This window comes from Pezoporus occidentalis, unplaced genomic scaffold, assembly GCF_034315485.1.
Source record: "Pezoporus occidentalis ecotype Australia unplaced genomic scaffold, CSIRO_AGI_Poc_V1 ctg46, whole genome shotgun sequence".
In the NCBI taxonomy this organism is placed as follows: domain Eukaryota; kingdom Metazoa; phylum Chordata; class Aves; order Psittaciformes; family Psittacidae; genus Pezoporus; species Pezoporus occidentalis.
This window is the reverse complement of record NW_026915791.1, coordinates 4,312,548-4,336,697: the sequence shown is the minus strand read 5'-3', so window position 1 is coordinate 4,336,697 and position 24,150 is coordinate 4,312,548. Positions and strand designations below refer to the sequence as shown.

The 24,150-nt window shown below is 39.3% G+C and overlaps 1 protein-coding gene across 2 annotated transcripts; it reads right to left on the bottom strand.

The window, feature by feature from the left end:
• Positions 1 to 83: 83 nt before the first annotated feature.
• VPS39 (VPS39 subunit of HOPS complex) lies at positions 84 to 23,860 on the bottom strand. Of its 2 annotated transcripts, XM_062635703.1 has the most exons (26): positions 23,723 to 23,860; positions 22,125 to 22,190; positions 21,268 to 21,294; positions 20,782 to 20,846; positions 19,947 to 19,989; positions 18,789 to 18,883; positions 17,513 to 17,611; positions 16,734 to 16,826; positions 14,646 to 14,829; positions 14,030 to 14,150; positions 13,589 to 13,709; positions 12,701 to 12,830; positions 11,448 to 11,590; positions 10,508 to 10,651; positions 9,654 to 9,795; positions 9,272 to 9,358; positions 6,410 to 6,483; positions 5,395 to 5,493; positions 5,018 to 5,135; positions 4,423 to 4,551; positions 3,845 to 3,947; positions 3,453 to 3,498; positions 2,714 to 2,863; positions 2,412 to 2,546; positions 1,757 to 1,848; positions 84 to 693 (listed from the first exon to the last, which is right to left on the bottom strand). In XM_062635703.1, the coding sequence occupies exons 1-26, from the start codon at positions 23,793 to 23,795 to the stop codon at positions 618 to 620; spliced, it is 2,655 nt and encodes an 884-aa protein (XP_062491687.1). In that variant the 5' UTR covers positions 23,796 to 23,860; the 3' UTR covers positions 84 to 617. The 2 variants fall into 2 exon arrangements, with proteins under 2 accessions (XP_062491687.1, XP_062491688.1); XM_062635704.1 differs by lacking the exon at positions 21,268 to 21,294.
• Positions 23,861 to 24,150: the final 290 nt, after the last annotated feature.

The window sequence follows — 24,150 nt, the reverse complement described above, 5'->3', positions numbered from 1 at the left end:
AAACATCTTATCAGAAGGTCAGGTGGTAACACTGAATATCAATAAAAAGATTCCTTTGGCAAGCAATTCAACATTCCCATTACTGAGATGAAAGTAAAATTTTATTTTCTAGGTCTTGATATAGGCAAAGAAGTCTCCTCTATGCCAAACTCCTTGTGATCTCCATGCAACACTGATACAGCTGCGAAGACTTTAAAGGAATTTCCTTTTTTTGAAGAACTATTTACATTCAAGGCCAAATCACAAACACTGTCACCCTAAGGAAATAAGTTTTGCAGTAAAACTTGACTTGTGCTGAATGCCCAACAGTTGTCTAACAATTCATCCACAAGGTTGGAGTGCAATACAAAACTCACTACAAAAATCAGTTTCTATTCTTCATCTGAGTACTGAGAGGTTCACTGTAGTTGTCAGCGCTATAATAACATGGGTAAAGTCATTTTCTAGTAAATCAATATTGCCAGCTGGTACAGTCAGTTCACAGATACAAATGACTTCTACCCAGTGTAAAAGAGCCTAGCAACAAGCCTCAAAAACAAAAAAAAAAATCTCAAGAGGCATCAACTTCTGAAGTCGTCAGTTCCGAGTTTCATATGAATGTTGGGACCATAACAAAGTCAGGTATCCAATGTGTTGACTTCTTTGGAGCAGAAATAATGCACAACTTTTGCATTAGGGTATCGAGCAAATGCACTGTAAAGAGACAGAACACAAAAATTAATTGTCAATAAAGACAAAGTTTTCCTTGTTCAAACAAAAGCATCCAAGTTATACAGAATCAGAACGAGATGCTTACATGGAAGTGACACTTTCTTGTTTGAATTACAGCCCAAATACACTCCTGAGAAACCCAGACAAAATATTTATATGGACATATATGCATATTTAATTATATGCATTAATAATAAATATTTTCATTAATAAATTAATATAAAATTAATAATTTCATTATTATTGCATATTGCATACGCAAATTTAAAATCCAATGCTACATGCTATATACTAACAGCAAAAAAAATGAATATACACAGCAATAAATATAATCAGGCTTATGTTCATTAAAATGTCCTGGAAAAAGAATCTTTCCCTATCATTGTGAATGCTACTGATATGACAGAGGGTTCACACCAAATAGATAAACAATAAATAAGTCGTGTAGCATTTCACTGGAGTTCAAACAGGAAAAAGGGCATATAAAATCTGCTTTCTATACTAACCCATAATTACCTACTAGAAGTAGTAGGTATCAAGTGAATTAGTTCTACTAATAGATGTCTAAGACAATTAGGCTACAATTTGTAAATCAGCCAGGCAACCACAGAGCCATCAGATATAGAAAACTGTTACACATATTTCTTCGTTCGAGATTCTTTATATCATCCTTTTAATTCTAGTTAAGAAGCAGGTAGTAGGCAGTGTTTGTAGAAAATTTTCCAAATTCAGTGGAGAATAAAAGTGATTTTCCACCTTGTAGAGTTGTGAAGTAAGAAGTCTTACGAGTTTCTAAAGTGAATTTTTTCTCCTTTACTGAAAACAGTATTAAACTCTTGCAGTAAGCTTCATTGACTAAAGCTCTGGTGTTTTCCCAGCGACTCAGCTGAGCTATGTAATTTGTAATTCAAACACTTCTGAAGTGTCTCCCTCATACTGCTGTTTTCTCCATGTATATACGCATTCTGAGTTCTGCAACAAGTTTAAGTGTACCAGATTCACATCTGACTCAGTTTCCCAAGCTTTAAGGTATACACTCTCTCACCTGTTACCTATCTTCTTTTTACATACAGTGCACACCTTCTCCTCGGTAATAATGCACTTCACTTGCTGATGCAAGATCCTCTCCTCCTGGACCTACAGAAAAATAACTAACAAATTAAAAGACATTCCTCAAAAAACAATGCCACACCACAGCTCCCTTCTAGTCTGGTTAAACTGAAAACTATCATAAGGTTTAAATGCCAGTGGCTATGTCTACATTAATAAGCTGTATAGCACAAAAGCAGCAGGTCTGTAGAGAAGAGCAGATGGTATTAACCAACACCCAAGCTATATGAATTGTAGGATTTTACTTTCAACTAGCCTGGTTCACAAACCAAGGCATTCTAACCACTAAGGAGTGTTCAGATGAACTACAGAACTGCATCACCTGCTTTAGTTTATTTGAAACAAGTAAAATATATATATATGTATATATACACATACACACACACCAGAGCACAACGAGCCCAAAAACTCACAGCAAAGACACACACACCATCCAAACTAAAACCAAAGCTCTCTCCACTGTTGGAAAGGGACATTCAACCTACTTGATGCACATCTATGCATTTCAGGTGCACTACAGCGCCATCTACAGGACGATACGCTGCATAAGGAAGACTTCATACTGAACATGATAGGTGGTGGGTACGTACCCTCAGAAACTCTGAATGGAGAAGATTCTTGAGTACTTGATTAAATCTTTTCTTCTGAGCATTTTCTTCAAGGACTTTCTCTAAGAAGATTCGAATCTCACTTATCTGTGTATTTGCTGGGAGCAGGTTTATTGCCTGGAGCAAAATATACTTAGTTAGGAAAAATTAAGAGGAATAGAGAACAAAATAGAACAGAAATCGACACATTTAGGTTCACACTGCTACATTCTGTTCACTTGCTTACTCAAGTACTTTCACCTTTTGCTAACAGGACAAACTGAGTACTAACAAGTGTTTCTTACCTTGGTGGTATCCAGTTTGCTGTGATGCAGTTCCAAAACCTGCAGAGCAGCCTGCAGATTGGCTTGAGGTTCTAGCACTTCCATCTTGATTGGTCCCAGGCAGTGAACACTAGGTGGGGAAAGATACATCCGGAGCAATGACAGGTAGACCTGTTGAATATGAAAGGAGAGTTCTGAGACCACTGCACCAAAAGTGACAGTGCTGGTGGAACCCAGCAATGATACTAGTAAGTTGTACTCATGCTATTCAAAATTCTTGAAACAACAAAAACTGAAAAGTCCCAATGATGTTCAAGGCCTTTTAATTGCATTCTTCAGTAAAGATTTTCTACAAAAGCAGTTTTAATTACACCTTCCTCATTTATCTTGCCCAATTCATTTACAGCTTTCAGAAACCGACACTTCATTGCTCTTTATCATTAACTTTTCTGTAGATGCATGTGGAATATGCACACAGCATTTTGTCTTCTGAATTCCATCAGAACTTTAGCTAGTGCACGCTCCAGTGATACAGCAACATTCTCAACAAATTAAAAAAAAAAACGAACAAAAGAAACTAAGCAAACAGAATCATCTAACAATTCCTGAATTCCAAGACGTTATACACAGTTTCCCATTCACCCTCATAAACCCTGAAAAAAGTCAATACAGAGCAAAAAATTAAAAGTCCCTAAACATGGTAGGAATGGTCTAATGTATTCTTAATAAAAAGGAAGACTGCAAAGATGCAGCTACTTACATCTTTGTTGCCATCTTTGTTTCTGTCATAATGTTTATGGCAGTAGCTAGAACAGAGAAGAATCAAATGAAATGCAGGGAGTTTTGGAAGCCAGAGAATCAGTCCACAGAAATTAACATTTATTTGGTTTGATTACTAAAGCCATCCAATTTAGGTGACTGTATATGCAATTCTGACTAATTAATCAGGCTGCACAACAAAATGATGCCATTTACTCTGAATTACAATGCTGAGAAAAGGGAGGTTTTGTGCAAGTCTCCCACTCCTATCAGCTTAAAAAGCTTTAATCCAGAATCTAAATTTAATGCCTCTTCAAACAGAAAGGAAGCAAAACACCACACACAAGTTCACAATCTAAGGACAAAGAAACAAACAAAACAGGAAACCCTTACTTTTCAGCCATGTTGGTGTCCTTCAAAATATGAACATAAATAAACAGAGCTTGCTCATGCTTCCCCATACGACCCAAGAGCAGAGCACGCTCTTCTAGGAGACCTAGTGATAAACACAAAGGATTAGTCAATACCTACACGGAGAAGTGATAACATAAACTCTACTAGTGACCAGACTAACATCAAGAACTACAAAACTGTAGTCTGAGCACAGGTTAAAGTTACAGCAAGACTGTATTTGTATTTCACACCAGTCTCAGTAACATTTTATGAATTTTCACGCAAGCTTAAGAAACATCAGACTTCACATTTGTTGAGTAATTCACGCTTATCAAAAGGTTAAGCTAAATATTTAAGTGATGGAAGATGCCACAAGGTCTTAGGCCAACTGTTACAGGAACCCTGCAGAGACTGGCAAACCCAACTTTGCCAGCAAAAAGAGTTAATATCCATACTAGCAGCCTACAACTACAGATACAGCCATCTCTGTTTCTAGTTACCATGATTCTACAGTAAGTGAGGAGGTTTCATTGTACAATGCAAATAGGGTTTATTTAACCTATGGAAACTGAACTCACCATCAAAGGGGAAGTCACTGATTAGTCTGCTTGGCTCATACCAGCTAGACTTCTCCAGAAAAAGTAGAAGCTTTTTCCGGTAATCCCCCAAGTCTCCTCCTTCCTCCCCAGCAGGCACCGGCGTTTTATCTATATGGAAGAAAGCAACATAAGCTACAGTATTACAACTGTTTCACAACACTAGCACACAGAAGATGACAAACAAATCATTACAAGCAACCAAAAGCTGATGAAGCTGTTAGATGGGCTGGGATTCCAGTGCACCTGCCAAATTACTTTGGCTCCTTATAACACATCGAATGGCCAGTTAAACAATAGACTCACTTATTCAAGACCCTTCCCTACCCTTAATATGCAAAATTCAGGGAGCATTAGCTGCCATTCCACTAAATCATGAACCAAGTGTCACTTGCTCCCTCTAGGGAGGCAGTAAATTAGACTTCCCTATAAACCCACAAATTTTGTTGTTCCATTTCCCTCATCACTTAAAATATCTTCTGGGTGTTAACAGGGAAGGCTTACAGCAAAACACTGTGAAGGCTCCCCTGTGCTGTCCCATGCCCCTGGTCTTCCCACCAGAAAAATCTAAACATACCTGGAGGGAAAGAATTTAGATATTCTTTCATCAAGGCCTGCACTTTTTCACAGTACAGCTGGATCAGACAGTTATGGAAGTCTGCACCGGTTTCTTCCCAGACATGAATGATGTGCTCCTGTAAATGCATGTTCAGGTTCAGTTATAGTTGCTTCCTATGGGAAGTAACTTATTATAAGCAAGTAACAGTTCCATGCTTGCCTCTACCAAGCTTGACTTCAGGATTTCATATACTTTAAGTATTTTCTCCTGGTACAACTTATGGCAAAGCTAGCATTCCCTGAGAAATGCATCAGCCTCCAACACCTGGAGAGCTAAAGCCTTACATGTAACATATTCTACTGAATGAAGTGCACTAGTAGAGATTGAGTTCTTACCAGATAAGGAATAGTCAAGCTTTTGAAATTTTCTATCAAGAAACTGAGCACTTTGTCTCGTGGCAAAGCTTCCACTTCAGGGAGGTCTTCTGTAAATATCTGTTAAACAAAATTTCATTCATGGAAGGGTGATTTTTTGTTTGTTTGTTTTAAATTAAGTACCACAGTGTATTTTCTCTGAGGCACTGAAGCCCAGCATATCATCATCCATGTCCAAAGAGCAAGCACAGGAAGTACAAGAAGTTCAGGCACTCAGAAGCTATCTCACATCTAAAAGAATTAACAAACATCCCCCCTTCTGCCTCAGTTAACACTCCTTTTACAGTGCCCAATACCTCCCAAATACAAGGAGTCAATTCTGTGCCAAAGAGGAAAAGGAAAATAAGAAAGGGAAATTAACATTTGACTTCTAAACATTCAATCAGGCATTTGTGCAAAAAGCATGACATAAAGAACATTAAATGTTGTAGCAAAATAGCCACTTACTACAAAACAGTATTCCAAAACCAGAAAAGCCTAAGAAAAATTGAAAGGCTGTCCAGCTCTATCTACTGCTAATCCTACCACATTACTGAACATAGAAAATATAAATTATATACTCATATATACTTATGCCAGAGAGAGACTCTTCATCAGTGACTGTAGTGATAGGACATGGGAGAATGGGTTTAAACTTAAACAGAAGTTCAGGTTAGATATAAGGAAGAAGTTCTTTGCTTTGGGGGTGGTAAGGCACTGAAACAGGTTGCCCAAAGAAGTGGTAAATGCTCCATCCCTGGCAGTGCTCAAGGCCAGGGTGAACAGAGCCTTGGGCAACACGGCCTAGTGCAAGGCACCCCTGCTCATGGCAGGGGGGTTGGAACTAGATGACCTTAAGGGCCTCTCCAACCCAAACCATTCAGTGATTCTATGATTGGATTTAGCATTAATACATGGCTTCTTACACTGGGTACTCCAATTCCATACAATGGATTAAGTATCTTAATGGCAAGGTGCCTGTTTCAACCACACTTACTTTCAGTCCATCTTCAGGAAAATCTCTTAGCACCCAGACAGAGTAGGAAAATACCAAGTGCAAATTCTCTGTGCCTGGAATATAAAAAGCAGCAGTGCTGAATGTTAAAATCCTAAAGATCTACCTAGTCCAGAGGAGGGCCACAAGGATGATCAGGGGACTGGAGCACCTCCCATATGAAAACAGGCTGAGGAAGTTGGGGCTGTTCAGCCTGGAGAAGAGAAGGCTGCATAGACACCTCAGAGCAGCCTTCCAGTGTCTGAAGGAAGCCTATAAGGATGCTGGGGAGGGACTCTTCATTAGGGACTGTAGTGACAGGACAAGAGGTAACAGGTTAAAACTTAAACAGAGGAAGTTTAGATTGGATATAAGGAAGAAGTTATTTACTGTAAGGGTGGTGAGGCACTGGAATAGGGTGGCAATGCACTGGAATGGGTTGTCCAAGAAAGTTGTGAATGCTCCTTCCCTGGCAGTGTTCAAGGCCAGGTTGGACAGAGCCTTGGGTGACACGGTTTAGGGTGACGTGTCCCTGCCATGGGAGGGGGGTTGGAACTCGATGATCTTAAGGTCCTTTCCAACCCTAACTATTCTATGATTCTATTCACAACACAAGCAGATGCTTTCAGAGCCAGCAGAATATAATTTACAGAATCCCCACTCAAGTCTGGCAAATCACACATTCCAGCCTATAGCCACAATTTCATTACTTTGCAAACATGATTTCAAGCAGAAACAAGAATTAGCTAATATACTGAGCACCACCAAATATAAACAATTCAGACCAAAACCAAGCTCAGTTGTCTTAATTACATTTCAAAAGTCTTCCCTTACAATATTTTTATTAGGGTAGAAAAAGCACTGTTCTTTTCACTTCTGTAATTTCCTTCAGTCCATTTCCAGCCTGCCAGCCTAATGACTTCTATAGCAAATGGCCAAATACTTCATACCAGTAGTAAAGAAGCATCCTAGTTCTGAAGTAACTAGCACAGAAAGCACTTGTTAGGTAAAAACTCTTCAGCTTTTAAGAAAACTTAGGACCTGCTTCTTTAAAAGAACTTTCATTTGGACCATTTGCTTCACAAAGTTTATAAAACATATGAGGAAAACATGAGTTTCTCCTTACCCTCCTGATCAGAAATACTGAAACACTGCCTGAACAATGCAGCAACACAACTATGCAAGAAACGGAAAGTTACACCAACCCTCTAAAAAGGCAGCCATTGTTTGCCTTCCTTCATCCCACAATATCATCAGGAGTAAGTTATTTTTAAATGTTTAAAACAAGCAACATCTTCATAGTAGCAGTATTTTAAAAACCAGAAGATGAGCACTATGAAGTAAAAACAACTAAACTAGCCCCCAGAAAAGCCAACTGCAAAGTTTCAGAAACAAAACAGTGACTTCGCAAATGGTACCAAGGTCATGGGCCTGAATTTTGCTAAACTTTAATTAACTTTTTGAATTAATAAGGAATTATATGGTAAGGGATTTGCTAGCCTGAGAAAATTTAAATACAGGACAGGACAAGTCATGGGAGTAAATTCTTACGTAGAACAACAGACAGAAAGCCTAACTCCTTATAAACAAGTGTGAGATTAATTAGAATACCTCCTTTCCAAAGCACTGATCAAATTGTCTTTGCTAAAATCATAACCAAATCAAACACGAAGTTACAACCTACTTAAAACACTCAGGATGGCAGGAGAAGAGGAACTCCTCAAGTACCTACCAAAGCTTAGAGATCAGAATACTAAAAGACCAACACTGCATCCCACACAAAACAAAACAGGCTCTCTCAGCACGTAACATTCAGCTGCACGGGCACCACACTGAAGGTCAGAGGCAAAGATGTTTTGTGCTGCTAGAATTAAAGACGACACTGAATTTCTAAACATTCCTAGCAACAAATCCTTAATTTGAGTTATAAGAGGCAAAAGTTCTGCATATTTTAACAGATAAAGAATGGTATAATACACAAAATTATCCACTACCCAATCAAATACATAATTCTGCTGTGCCCAGATAAAGTGTATTTTTGTTGGACATGGCCAATCACAGAATTAACAATTAATATTTGCTTTGATGCAATAAACAGTAAGTGCTTACTCTGCTGACACATGGCAAGTATCAAATCCAAATCAGTAATACATACTTGATGACTTAACAGACCACAGCTACAAGCCTGGAGGAATTTTCTTCTAATCACCTGGGAACTATTTAAGAACATTTCATTAAATGCCTATAAACCTAAAGGCAAGACATGACTAAAGGAGACTTTCTACTTCATTCAGACTGAGAAAGCAACTCAAAATACATCTCGCATAACTAAATTTAAACGATAATTTTTCTAAAAATCAATTATTACTTAGATTAGAAGTTCATACCAACAGAAGCCTCACTAAAGGACAGGGGAGAGTGAAAAGCCTGAAGAAACCCTATAGTCTGAAATACTAGATCATTATTTAGATCAATCTAAACACAGAAAACAAAAACTTCATATGGGATTCTTCATCTCCGGAAAGATACTACAAGCCCCAGCAACTGGGAGTTAAGACCCAGAAGTTAGACTTTCCTTTTGTCAGTGATGGTAACACTGGAAGAAAACTGAAAATACTGCAGCACATCTTCTAGAAATGGAAATTTTTTATCAGAAATACGGAATGTTTTCAAATAAGATAATCAAGTTTTAACAAGATGCTCATAAACTTATTCTTGAAGCTGCATTATGCAAGAAACCAGACAAGATGACAATGATACCCTTTAGCTTAACAGCCTCTAGAAAGCTGCTGAACAGTAACATAACCGCTGAGCTCAACAAGAGTGTAACACCTTCACAAAAACAATGCTCTCCTTCATACTCACCCAAATGCTGCAGATACTGCACTGTCCTCTCATGACCCTTCAAAGGTGAGTTGGCTTTCTTTGATTGATCCACCAGTACCTGTAATGCTTTTAGAACAAAAAAAAAAAAACAACACATTAATTCCTTTGCAGCTGTAAGTATTATTCCAACCTGAAACATGAAACAAGACCATTCTTCCTGTTCTGCTACCAGAGACAAAACAAACTTCTGTTTTAATCACACATACCAAACAGGTAATAGGAACAAAGAGTGATTTAATCACAGGACAGACACAGAAACAAAGTCTCTTCAGAATATTGCCAGCTCACTGAAGACAAAACCCAACACTAGGAATACATGCTCCTATCCCTTTTTTTCTCCCCACCCCAACCTCATACCTACCTTTCTCATGCAGACCTTTCTTCTCATACAGTATTATCAGCTCACTATATTTGTGTGCCTTCTTTAGTACATGCTCACTCTCTTCAATATGGCAGTGATTGTTTTCCAGACGCAGCAGTGGTGCCACCAGTGCTACATTTGTCTGCAAGCAAAAAGCGAGTGCTTAAACATACTTTTAAAGTAAACACACTTCCTATGCTTAAAAGTACAAAACATGAGTTGTAAGTGGCAGGCAGGGGTGAAGAGAAAAATAGAAAAGCAGCAGCCTCATAGCATAAGAAATGAGTTTAACATATTTCAGGGTCAGGCTGGATGGGGCTTTGATCAACCTGGTCTACTGGAAGGTGTCCCTGCCCATAGCAGGGAAGTTAGAACTAGATGATCTTTAAGGTCCCCACCAACCATCCTGAGTCTCAGAGCAAGGCCATCTTCATTTCCATAATTTGTTGGGACAGAAAAAAAAAATAAAATATATATATCAGAGCTATTCCCCTTCAAGAACAGAGATCAGCCTTAAATAAAGCTAACAGCAAAGACTGTCCTTTCCTGCATTTAACAGTACAAGGCAACACGAGAAGTATTCATGAGAACTTCAAAATACTCAGGCCTGGCCATATTCTTTTGACAGAGGCAGTGACCAGAAACAGACACATGTACTTTATTCCATGAAACTACTTCCTGACCAGTAAGCAACCTGACACCAAAGTTTCACAGATCATTTTTAGACCAAAGACAGGTGGTTGTGTGAGAATTTCTGAAGTAGCTCACTATCCTTATTCTTAAGTGTTTTGACCTGAAATTCCATCAGACTTTGCACGGTAAAGGAAAGGCCTCTAGGTCAGTCAGAAACTTACATGGAGGTAACACTTTAACAAGGTGGTATCAATGATTTGTAACAGCTTCTTTTTGGATTTGATAGTGGGTGTTCCTTCCATAAGGGGTGAGGTACTAGACTGATGGTCAGAATCATTTAGCTTCTTTACCAGCTGACTTCTCTTCTGCAGGAGATCAAATGAAATTTTAACAGGAAAAAGCCACAAGATTTTTCCATCCCACCTCAGCAAATACAACCCACCAAGTAAAAATGCTAAATTAAACCAATTTAATAACTTGGTTTAATCAACTGTTTCCTAAAGAATTTTTATTGCTACTGAATATTCAACACATCACCTTTCCAATCACATTCAAGTGTATAAATTTGTTTTGCAAATCTGTAGTTCTGCAAGATGTTCAGAGTCTTGACAAAACAGTCAGAAGGAAACTTAACCTAAACAGACACATTTTAGAGAAGTCAAGAGACATTTAAAACATTTGGAAAACACTTGAGGTTTTGAACTACTAGGCACAAAAAACTATCTTCCTTCAGCCACAAGCTTCCTTTCAGTCTAGTAAGAATGACAACAGAACAACTCAGATTCCAGTTTCAACAAAATAAAGGGTATAGGAAATTACAGTACCCACTACCCTCCTGTTTCACCTTTTAATGCATGCTTTTGACCTGTCTCCAGGAAACCTGAAGATCAAGATCTCAAGTCCTCTTCAGAAGAGTACTGGAAATAAACTACTGGACTCGTTCACATCTGGTCCATAAGTCATGATGTCTCCCACATATCTGTGGGGTACCTCATGTCTTCCAGTTTCCCTGCTTTCCCAGGAGCTTCTGCCATTGTCTCCAACCATGAAGACAGCCCATTAAGGCTAGCATGACAGAGCTGGAGTAGGCATACTGCCTCCTGCACAAAGTTTGCTAAAACTAAATAACCCTGCTCTTAAAACAGATACAGGAGTACTCACTTGAGTTAGGTAGTCTATCAGAGCTAAATGTGCCTTCTCCAGCTCTGCCCCTGAGAGCCCTGGCAGCGGGTTGGGATACTGTAGCTGTTTCCTGTAATCTGTGGGCAGGAGGTCAGGATACAGACCCATCACATGAGTGGGATCTAAGCAAAAAAATAACTAGCATTAGTAACCATTCATGACATTATTTTTGCAAACTCCTTAAATGTATGTAACCTTTGCGCAAGCTTAGCTTTTTAACAGTGCTGTTTGTCCACCTAACAAAATTGGCTTATTACAGAAAAGAAGTTAAAACAAAGTAAATCCAGGAAGAGGACTGATTCAATGTCCAAGCACAAGTTCCAAGTTGTGTGCTGGCAAAAACCTTGCAGAATCTCAACATTACCAGCTCTGACAGTAGGACAGGATTTCTAGGAACCAGTAATGTTTAAGATTGACTGTGCTTTTGAAACAGGAATTGAATAGCACCATCTTTAACTAATGAGCAACCATTTTCATAGTTTAAACCAATTCAAAATTACTGCCGTCTATCTTAAGTTCAAAGTATTTTGAATTCTCAGTCCTTTTCCTTCACTGTAGCTTCCCAAAGTAAATATGAAATTAAGTGTCATCAAACCAACTAAAAGTTCTAGGTTTAAATGCACAAGGGATGTGCTGTCACCAATAAAAGAATCTCAGTCTAAAGCACTATGCTGTGGCATATTCCAGCCTTCATACTTCATTATCAGATGAATGCCTGAACCAAAGCAATAGCAACAGAGACTATTTTGACTTCCAAAATCACAGAAAAGTTTCTTGGCTTCAGAAATTGGTCCATTAAACAGTAAATAGAGTTAAGGGTCCTCAGTTTGGTCAAGTCCAATTTGAATATCAAATATTCAAATGTTCCTTATTTTTCATTCCAAGCTACAAGCAGGCTTTTGGCAGCTGCTGAAGCTCTCAACTTCAAGGGTCTGTGTACATGCTGTGCACAGTGTAATAATAGCCTACAATACAAATACATTCTACACAAAGGGAAAATTCGTGATTTAACTCATTGACTGAAGTTGATTAAGTACTATAACCAGATTCCCAAAAATCAAAAGCTGAATAGTTGCCTAGGCTATTTGCCATTCACAGGGGACTGGTATGCACAAGACACCACTGCTTTAAAGCAAAACAGAAAACAAATAAAAAAACCCCACCAACGCAATAGTCTGTAAGCTTCATTTCTTTTCAAACCTAGGTATCTCAATGCCAACCCAAATATTTACCTGTACCAAGCTTGGCAAAAACTTGCATGGATTCATCAAAGCGCTTCTGGCAGAAAAGGTTGAAGGCAAAGAGGTTCTTTATGTGGTGAATTTGTTGTCGCTTCTCACTATCTGAATCATCCTTCATTTCCTACACACATACAAATTAACAAACATTAAAAACTCTTGAGCCTCGTAAATGAGAAGGAACTCAGTAGAAATAACATGAGTATTATCCTTTGGACAGAGTAAGAAAAAAGATAAACTTCCAAAGTGAACACCTCTGATGGTGATTCTCAGATCTTATGCTTACTGCGTCACAATGATAACCTTGAAGGTCTGAAAGCTACTTCTGGTTATCTTCTACGCTCACTCTACCACAGCAATTACCTCTTCACCCATTTGCTTTTTCAAATTGTTTTTCAAGTTAGCAAATCTTCTTTCATTTTATGTAGTTCCAGGAAAGTTTCCAGAAACCAGAAAAACTTAAAATAGCAAGAGCAATATAATTAAACCTGCTTCAGCATCTCTAAGAAATTGTTATTTTCAAGGAGTAATATGGAGGGCCATTACAGAACAATGATCATTTGACAAAACAAAACAGACAACTCCAAGCAAAACTGCTTACGAGCAGCCCAAAGTCAGCTACACTTCAAAGTCTAAAAGAAGGTAACCAACTAAATAGATATGAGAGATAGTCTTGTATGTGGAAGGTTATCTCAAAATCTAAACCATAGTAGATGAACATGGAGAATGGCAGCACAAAACCAAAACTTCAGTCAAAAAAAGATTAGAGTTTACCAGTTTGTGCAAAGTGGACAGTAAGAAGATTAAACTGTCTGGACTAGCTACAGTAAAGCAGAAGGCAAACATCCTTCTGTGTGCTTTTGCACAAGTGCAAGTACTCACTGCTAACTGCAAAGCCAACTCAAATTGCTTGTCCTGCAGAAGCTGCTGGATCTGTGTGGCTATGGACACTGGAATAAGCCGCCAAACGAAGTGATTACTTGCCACATATATAATATTTGTGCTGTAAACAAAACAAAAAGGTTGGTTACTAAGAAAGAAGCAATACCCTATCTGGAAAAAACAATCCTGGTCAATACACACATGGCTACACACAATCAAGTTACAAGGTTAACTTGAGCAATATTGCAAAGCAGAAAGAAGAATGTATCTCCAGTGATCAGAAATTCCCAAAGACACTCAACTCTGTCCTTCACTCCTCAAAGTATGGCCTCCACTTGAGGAGCTAAGGGAGTTAGAAAAGCTCTTCCTCTCTCAGTTTTTCAGAGTCCTACGAAACACTCAAACAGCACAACAAAAGTAATAATCAGTTACACTCAATACCCTCCAGAGGTGATGAAGCGTGGTCTCTGCAGCTCAATACTCTGTACCAGCAGCCGGGGCTCAAAAGTACGGATCTCCACATACCTCGGCAAAACAGCAATGATGTAGGGAGGCTGGTGCTCTGTTAATGAAAAGAATGAAAAATGTAAGTTGTGCTCTCAACCATTCCTCGAAATAAGTCATGCCTTAAAGAGAAAGGTATCCCTTTTTGCTTATTAAGAAAAAAAAATCAGTGCCCAACACTGACAACAATTTGCTAACAGAATACTACCATGCTTTTTACTCATCTTTCAACATCAGGAATTTCTGTGGCACTCAAGTGCCCAGGAGAACTACAATGCTTTAACACGTTACCTTTCATTTCATATCTTGGCCCTTTATAAAAGACATGCAATATGCTTGTTTTCTGAGGAGATGGGCATACAGACTAAAAGCAAAGAAGGGGAAAAAACAAAAACAACACGAGACCCTCTGTAGAGTACAACTTGAAATACTTTAGAAACTCTGACTCCAAAACCAGATAGTTCCTAAATACTGGGGATATAACAATTTTGTCATATACAAAAGAGTAAAGAAGCAAAATTCTCTAATATCAAAATTCTCTGCTAATTCTCACCCATGGCTATAGGAATATCTGTCCAATTCAAGGCACATTTCTGAGTACAGACCCCTTCTTCATTGAGCACAACTGTTAGATCATCTTGGCCAACCGCAACTTTTCCATCTGCTACAGGAGCTACCAATGGTTCCAGCTGCTTCCCTGTGGGAAACAGTTCTTTGATGGATCCTTTTCCATCCACCTAGGATGATAAAGAAAACAAAAAGGCTGTGCTTCAAAATAACCTTTATTTCAAAGAAGTATAAGACCAAAGCCAAAAACCCCCAAAAGGAATTTACAACCCAGAGAACTCACTAACAGAATAAGTGCAATTTTAAAGAGTAGCAATAAAATTTTCAGCATATTATCACTTACCTGGCTTATACATCATTTGGAAATAAAGAATTACTACTTTTGTGTCTGAGATGATATATTCCTTTTACTATAAGCATAGGTGAGCACATGTATCACTGATTGATTGATGGCTTGGCTTTGCAAACAAAGATTTGGGAAGGGCTTTACCCACGCTTACTACAAGTGCAATGATGACTAAAAGGGCAATGTGGGATAGACAAATCCAGTTGGAAAAAAGGCTGCTTGGTCATTCAGGATGTTTCTGAACAAGACTGTCATCTCCTGGGTCAATCTTGAGCAACCAATGCTGTGAACCGCCTGCATGCAGGGTTGGGTCTGCAGCTTCCAGTGCCCCTTGTCACCTGCCATTTCATCCCATGCCTGTCGCTACAGGGCTTTTCAAGTGTGAGTAAACCCTTCGAGCCTGCACAGTGGATTTTTTAGGTGAGGCACAGCATATACCAAACTGGTCCCACCCTTTACACCTGAGGTTTATCTGCCAGGGCCTAGCTAGCTAGGACGGTGACAGCAAAGTCCTCAGGATGCAGGTTTAGTTAGAGTGCCCTTCTCTTAGATGGAAGGCCTTACAAGGCTAGACGAGCTCCATCTGCCTGGGTTTGAAGTTAGGGTTTTCCTTCTCCTAGGATGGTTGCCCGAAGGCTAGTGTGAAGATGGCTTGGCTTCGCGAACAAAGATATGGGAAGGTCTTTAACCACGCTTATGATGACTGAACGCCTCTAAGTCAGAATCCCACCTAGACGTTTTACCCTACTGATGTTGCACTGTTGCGACACTGGTCGCTTGAGATGGACCCAGTCTTGTTCAGAACATATATCATACACGGTTATAAAATGCATAGCACAGCACCAACATCAGTTAAAAGTGTCTAAATCATTATAAATCAACAGCTAGGCAGCAGCAAACAATACCATAAAAACATGGGGAGGGAGGGTGTCCCTATTTAGTGAAACAAAGCCATTCAAAGATGGGTCAAGTCAAGCACCAAAGCCAACACTTGGACAGCAAGTCTCCACTGTGGTTGCTTGAGCAGCTGCACAACAACTCATATCACTAGAATGGTGGGCATCAACATCTAGGAGCACACTGCAGAAAGGCATCACTTTTGTGAGCAGTGTCAGTTTGAACTGACTGTAGAAATTACTGTGCAGTTTTCCTGCTGACTATAGATCAGTGTTTCTACCCATATACGTACATCTGCACATGGGTGGTGCACTTCATCCCATTTTTCTATAATATCAGCAGAAGCCAATTGTAAAGGAAGAAAAAAAAGAATCAAATATAGCTGTCAAACGAAGCATAAGTGGAAACTGTAACACTAAATTAATGACAGTAAGTTTAGAGACTTTCAAACTGAAACAACTACAGTTCAAAAAGAGAATGAAAAAATAAAAAACTGTTCAGCTCCACTGTTCGCCAGGTAATATTATTGTATCTTTTTTCCCTTTTAGAGATCTTCTTTCTTAATACATTAAGCAGACCACTGCCAAACAAAAATGCCGTTTTTCTGCAACAGCTTCAAACACTTGTTTCAACAGCAATAAACAGAATATCACTTTCTGACAAAACATCAGTTTAAAAATACAGCCTTTCCAAAACTACATACAGCAAATGTACCAGATGCTGTTTTTCGTAAATGCCTGTTAGCTAAAACCCTGAGCACAAGAGCAGCTGTGATAGTGTCTACTGCTCTCCAGATCTTCTTAGATATTGTATTCCAAATCCCAGTCTTACCCGTATTAGGTAATAGTCCCTCTTAAAGCCTACACAGATGGAGTTTTCACACCAGGCCATGGACTTGGGTACATCAGGTACACTGAAGTCCCCCTGAGGAAAACATAGAAAATGGGTTAAAATTGTTGTTACAACAGAAAAGCAAAAGTCAAATCTGGCAACAGAGAGTGTAACAGGCAGTACTGCTGCTGATAGTGTATTCCCTATCACAAATGCCTGCTTTCTGCTGGTCAAGAAATAGCAGCATTCAACTAAAAGGCTAGATTTGTGCATAGTAAAGAAGCATACTCTGTTAACTTCCTAGAAAAGCAGCACAGCTGAAAAATTCTCTACCTGTTTCTACTGGTTATTTTTACCATTCTGGTATTCAGAATTTCAGTTCCCTATGCTTGTCATCAACCTTCTGACTTGACAACATACATATAAGACTTTGAGTAGAAGCAGACCCAGTTCCATAGTGTTACTGTCAGGTATACATTTATAGAGACTGCACACTAATACATTTCACTGACCTACAAGTGTACTACAACCAGAATGTGAAAATATAGAGCACAGCCTTTGATTTAATTTATGAAACTGTATTAATGCTGTTGTTATTTCAACCACATTATTTTCATTTTTATTTGCTGCTTCACTACTAAATCACTGCAGAACCACCCGGAGTCAATGCTCTGATAGTCAGCAGTGCCTCTGAGTAGAAAGGACTGCACAGCAAGCAGTAAAGAGCAACTCCACTCCCAGTTGAGGCATGTTATGACTACAGAAACAACACAACTCACCTGTAGTTCATGGAACTCTCTGTCCTTCCAAAAATAAAGCTGTAGTTTCTTCCGCACTGCCACACACATTCTCAGCACCTCTTCCCCTGTATCTGACTGCTGTGAAAACAGACAGGCCTAAGTCATAATCACTCATAAACTAAGAGGCAAGTAAGATAAAACAAGGCCAAAAGAATCCTCAGCCTGAAGTAAAGCTGTCAGCTGAAGAGCAGCTTTGTTCATCCATATGAGATGGGCATCCCCTAAACAAGGACACACAGTAAGAATGGGGATGGGATAATTAAAAATGAACTTTGACAGGGATTATGACACCAAGTAACAAAAAACAAAAGAGCACCAAAGACACACACACACAAACCAGAAGAAAAGACCTATCAGCCCAGCCCTGAAAACTAGGATAAATAGCTTGAACTCTATGAAGTATAAGAGAAGGGATTTGCAACAATGCAAAGAATGTGTTATACTGACAAATAAAAATATTAATAACTGTTTAATAGTCTAGCCTATTGGAAAAGTTTCCTGACAAGGGATATTGGCAAAGATAGGTGCCTGTCCTAGTGACTAGACATCACAAAGACATCATTAATTTTAACACTTAGAAAACCTTAAGTACTTATTAGAAAATACTTAAAAACTAAGCTCCCATGGGACAAAGAGATAAAAACTGATGAAGAGCAATAAGGCATCGCTTCTGATTATAGCATGGACAGGCCGAGAAACTCACTTGGACAGAAATTAGGTACTTAATAAACCACAGCATATGAACCGAGAATTGCTATACCTCATGGAATCATTCTATGGCCCGAATCCAACACAACTGCCCTGGGACTCCTTGGGCCAATACAGTTTAACAGAAATGGAAATGTAATAAAAACATTGTTTGGAGATGCCTGCCCAATGGAACCGGTAAGAGTTAGTACACTGGTGGTTTAAGAGAAGGGAATGGCTTTTATATTGAAGAGGATCTTTCAAAAAAATTAGTCAGTTAAACTTACTACAGGGTAAAAATATCTTTAAGTTTTGTATCTGGAGGTTAAATGCTATAATCACAACAGGAAAAGGAAGATACCTTATGAAGCACAGGAAAAAAATTAAGGTGATTACATTAAAAATTGTTGCCTTAAGCAAAGCATCATCCAGTAGGTACTAATTTTAAAAAACACTAGCACCCAAGCAACTTGCATGTAACACAAAATTAATAAACAATCTACAAAGAAACATAAAAAAGTTATCTTTATTACAAACAGTATATGTGCTATTGTGCTCCTCCCCTTACCTGAAGATCACAAGTGAAGAGAGACGCACCTTTTGCCTTGGAAACAGTGGTGATTTGTTGAAATGTCAACAGGTCATGGACATAAATGTTATTTTCTGGTTTAAACAAAAATCCTATTATTATTATTCAATATTTGATACATGTAGAGCTCACTGCTAATTCAAGTTAAGTTACCATATTTTATGTTCCATAAGAAAAAGAACTTGTGAAACTAACAGGTGCACAGAAGGAAAAGGAATGTTTTCCCAAAAGTTGAAAAGTGCTAAAGTACATTCAAATACAAGACAATAAATACAGAAAAGATGACTAACAGCAGCTTTGGTAAAATAACATGAAGGAACTGAAAACAAGTGCTAACCAAGCAGAGGAAGTGGGAGTGGAATGAACATCAAGCAGGCCAGAGTAGAGCAAGTTCATAATGGAAAATTGTATGAACAAAGACCATTTTGAACTGGCTCCTGAAATTAGTGGAAAGTGCGCAACTGCAAATGGATGCTACCGTGGTCAAGTTTTGTATACACAAGGACGCAGGCAGCAGAGATCTATGCATGCTGGAGGTGGAAGAACTGGGACATGGGAGATCATAAAGAAGGGAGTAGCAACATAAGAAAAAAAAAAAAAAGACATAGGAAGACCATAAGGTGAAACAAACACAGGCAGGGACAAGCAAACTGAGATCTTCCACAAGAGGGTACAAGATCACCATCTGCATATAAACTGAATTTGGTGTAACACATCAGCAGGAAGTTTCATCCATCAAACAAGTCTGGGCATACATTTTAGCTGCAATCATACTGCGCACATACATACACATGCACCTATGTAAATATGTTTATACACACATGCCAATACAAACTATATATATATATATATACACATACATACATGCACACACATTGTAGTGCAATGTATTTTTTCATTTTTAATCACAAAACTCAGTGCTCATTCTTAGTTCTCCAAGCTGGCTTACAACAAGCAAGGCTGCTTCTCAATCTATGCTGCATAATGCTTCCTCTACAAAGTGAAAAAGCCTAAATCCTACACAATGACTTTTTAACAAGTAGACTACTGTGCAGGTGTATGGAAAGAGTGCCACATTCAGCCAAGTAACTGCATTGAGAAGAGTTCATTAAATATTCAAATGTTTTCTTCACTCACCTAATAGACTGACCAGAATTTTAAACTGAGAAACAACATGAATCTGAAATAAAGAATGCTATTAGTGACTCCACTCATAAACAAAACTTCTGAAAAAAGTTCAGTAATAGCCTATAAAAATGCATCTTAGATACTCTCAAAAATAATGACAGCAGCAAGACAGCTAGCTATGCACAACCTTCCTCCAGCTATTGCAACCTCTTTCACTTAAACACAGTTTTTACAAGCTAGTACTTAGAGCTTGCAACTTAAGCTGGTAAAAAATTATATGTGGCATGTTACTAGTACAAAAGTACTTCTAAAGGATATGGAGAGTATTACTGAAAGAGGCTGCATAACCTTTGGGATGCTTTCCTGAGTATCAATATAAGCAATAAGTGAAATTCTCAAAAAGAAAAATATTGTAGGAACACTGGCAGTAGATAATCAGCTAATTCATTTCTAAACACCAGTTAAGAGGAATTACATTCATGTCTATAGCATTGTATCTAGGAACCAAATTATATATTACAGTCTGTTGGTGTATTAACATCATTTTAAAAAACAGTCTCAGTCAGAGCAGCTGAAGATTTACTGCAAACAGCATTTCCATAAGCCAAAAATAACAGTGTAACCTCCAATTCTATGCTTTCTGCTTTAGGAACCAAACCAAGTTTATTCCTGTTACGGGAAGAGTGGGCAAAAGTAACAGGCCATGCCACCTCAGAAGAGTCTATAGTTTTGGGGAAACTCATTGTTAAGCTTAGCAGAGATTCCAGAAGTACATTTGATATTTCATTTCTTGGCTGAAAACACTGGAAAATGGTCCCCGTGTCAAGAAGATGGTATTTCCTACCTGCTGAATCTTTTTTGAGAAGTTCTTGTTGGATTTCTCTAGCGTCACTTCAAATCTATTGCAACCTACCAGAAAGATTTGAAAGAGTATGTAACTGAAGTTGTCCTTCAGTTCATTACTATATCTTATACTAAATAGATTACAAAAAACTATGAAAGCAAACTTGGGCACTTAACCCTAGAAGAATGGCTCTTCTAAAATATCTGCGCTATCTTCTACATAGCCAAGTGAAAACTTAAGTTACATTTCTTGTATCCATCCAAGGGCCCCATCAATATTTACATTTTTGACCAGCTGGAATTTTAGATTACAAGAATTACATTTAAGTATTTTGAAGCCCAGAAATACAAAGATACCCATAAAGACTTTATCCACACCCATCAAATACCAACAATTTAAATTGCTAGGGAGCACATCACTGCAAAGTAGACAAGGAATAAGCAATACCACAAGGGTTTAGAAGGAGTTTTAGGGATAAAGACTTACAGACACTTTCTGATGACATAACCTCTCCTGGCATTGATGCAAAAAAGGGGGAGAAATTTACCATGTGAGATAAGACACTACAACTCAAGACTAGTATGTTCTGATTGGAGTAGATGGGCTACAAGTTTCAGAAAAAGCAAGCTGAATTCAGTGTCTAGAACCTAAGCAGCTACAAATATCTGTCCAAGAGCAAATGAACTCGGAAACAGATGTTTGGGTCTTTCTCTCCTGTCCCACAATACACAACATAACAGTGTTAAGTAACATCAGTTTCTACATAATAGCAGATAATGCAAAATATAAATGTGTTCAGTGAAAATCAATTTTAACTAGACCAAAAATAGCATAGTTCTATTTGTGGCAGCTCTAAAATAGACTGAACACTTATGACTGTCAAAGATACAGGGAGAAGAGTAAACACATGACAGGACCAGTAAGGAGGGATCCCTCTTCCCCATGCCTTGATGTTTATGGACCCACTGAAGAAAGTTGCTCTTTCACTAATCCAGCCCTTCATTAACATAAGACAAACATCAAATATCTGGCAACTAGCACACTGCACTGCTTTTGCTCATGCTTGTGCACTGTATTCACAAAAATTACACTGACTTACTATAAATTCAAACATATGGAGACCTGATAAAACATACATTAAAACAGAAAAAAAAAAAAGCTGATACTTCTTGCACATCTGATAAATGGTATGTACACTTTGAAAGATACCACATAAATATTCATTAAACTATGTAGGAAATAAAATCAGCAAATAAACATACTTTCGTTAACATCACTACAACCTCTTAAAGTGCAGGAAATAAAAATAACAACTTTTTGTGCCGTTCTTAAAATCAACTTACCTATGTCTTTCTTGATCCTGTAAAGCAGAAGATGCCCTTGTTTGGTACCAACAAGGAGCCATTCCTCTACAAAAACGGGAGAAAAAGAGCCTAATTATTTTCCACAAAGACTGCCCTTCCCAGCCAACTTAGATTTATCAGAACACTTGGAAACTCATTTCAAATACCAAAGAAGACTTCCTGCGGTGATTACAAGCATGTCTCCTTTCATCTCTCTGGTGGAAATAGCTTTCATTCTCAGGAAAGGATGGCCAAAGATCAAGGAGTTAAACAGAGATTAGAGCCTAGACATCGCATCCTGCTTGTTGATACAAAGGTAAAGCAGCAAACCACTGCATCTTTTGTGAAATCATAAGAGGCAAACTACCATCTACTAGACAGCAATAATGTGAAAAACTGTTAGGAAAAAAAAAACAGAGTTCAATGTTTGGGTTTGGGTTTTTTTTCCAATAGTTAAGTCTTTCAAAGAGCTCTCTGAAATAGTCAGCTATGCCTGGAAGGGCAGTAGCAGCTATGCTTAAGTGGCATCTGAATTGTATAGACAACCAACAGCCATTCAAGATTTACAAGAGAGAACCTTTTTATATACAAACTCTGCAGCAGAGTTTCAGACTCTTCCTATTTACAGCATTTCTAGCATAGAAAAATGCACGGAATCTTTACTGGGTCATGAAACATGACCGAAATTCTTATACCTTGTTGAAAATCACAAAGGAAATAAACATACACAAATACTCCTTTCTACATCTACTACTCCCTCACTACCAAAGATACTTGTATTTCAATAAAGCCTTGTCTCCTGCAAGACCTTTCTTCCATTATTTGGAAGAAAGGTTGTAGAGACAGAATTACACCTCTTTTTACACAACCATGCTGCCACAGACCTATGAGTTTAGACTTTTTCCTACTTCAGCAACATAAATGCTTTCAAAAATATATAGGATAAAAGCCTCAACACAGGAATAACTATCTTCATATCTTCTCTACAATTATAGTATAAAGAACTCATGTTTAAACATGGCGCTACTGTTCAGGTTACAGTGTTGTTCCAAGACAGAAAGGTCACAATTTCACAGTGTCTGGAGATTTTTTTAATTGCCAATTTTGTGCATGATAGCACATCTGAAGGGAACTGCTCAGGCAGTCTTATCGAGCCTTATCACTACCACAGCCACACCTGACCAGACTAAAATCCTGACTGTCAAGTATGACCAAAAACATCACACGCGTTTATACACCACTAAGACACTCAAACAGATTCTAAACCCAATACCTGAACACAACCACTCGCTTTCCAAGACAAGTCTTAGCCAAAACATAGGAAACGCTTTCCAGCGAGAAAGGCTCCGACCCACGGTTACAGCGCTGGAATCACGGCAGCTCTCGCACCACAGGGCTGCCGCTGGGCGGGCAGAGCCCCACCAGCGGGTCTCGGCCCGGCACCTGCTGCCGCCACCGGCGCCACCGCAACGAGCCCAGGTACAGGGAGACACTCCGGCGCTACCCACAGGGTCCCCACAGCCGCCTCACGGCGCAACCCCACGAACGGCTGACAGGGCGTCCCGGCAGCTCGGCGTCGGAGAGAGGCCCCGGCTCACCCCAGGCCGCCAGGCAGTCGATCTGCAGGGGCAGCTTCTCCAGGATCGGCACATGCTCAAAGGCGTCGTGCATGGCGGCGGCTCCTCCAGGCCCGGCTACCACAGCGCCCGCTGACCGCGGCGGCGACAGCGGGGCTGGGTCTGCGCGGCTAGGTCTGCGCGGCTGACGGCCCCGCGGAAGCGACGCTGCCGCTGCCACCGCCCCGCAACTCCCCGCCTCTTCCGGCAGCCGCTTCCGCACCCAGGCCTCGCCCCCCGCGCTGGGCCCCGCCCCGCCTCGTCCTCTCAGTGCGCCTCAGTGCACAGTGAGGGAGCAGTCGCTGGCGGGGGTGGCTGCACAGCTCACCCCGCAGTGCCCTCGGCAGCACAGCACAGCACAGCACAGCACAGCACAGCACAGCACAGCACACCACACCACATCACACGCT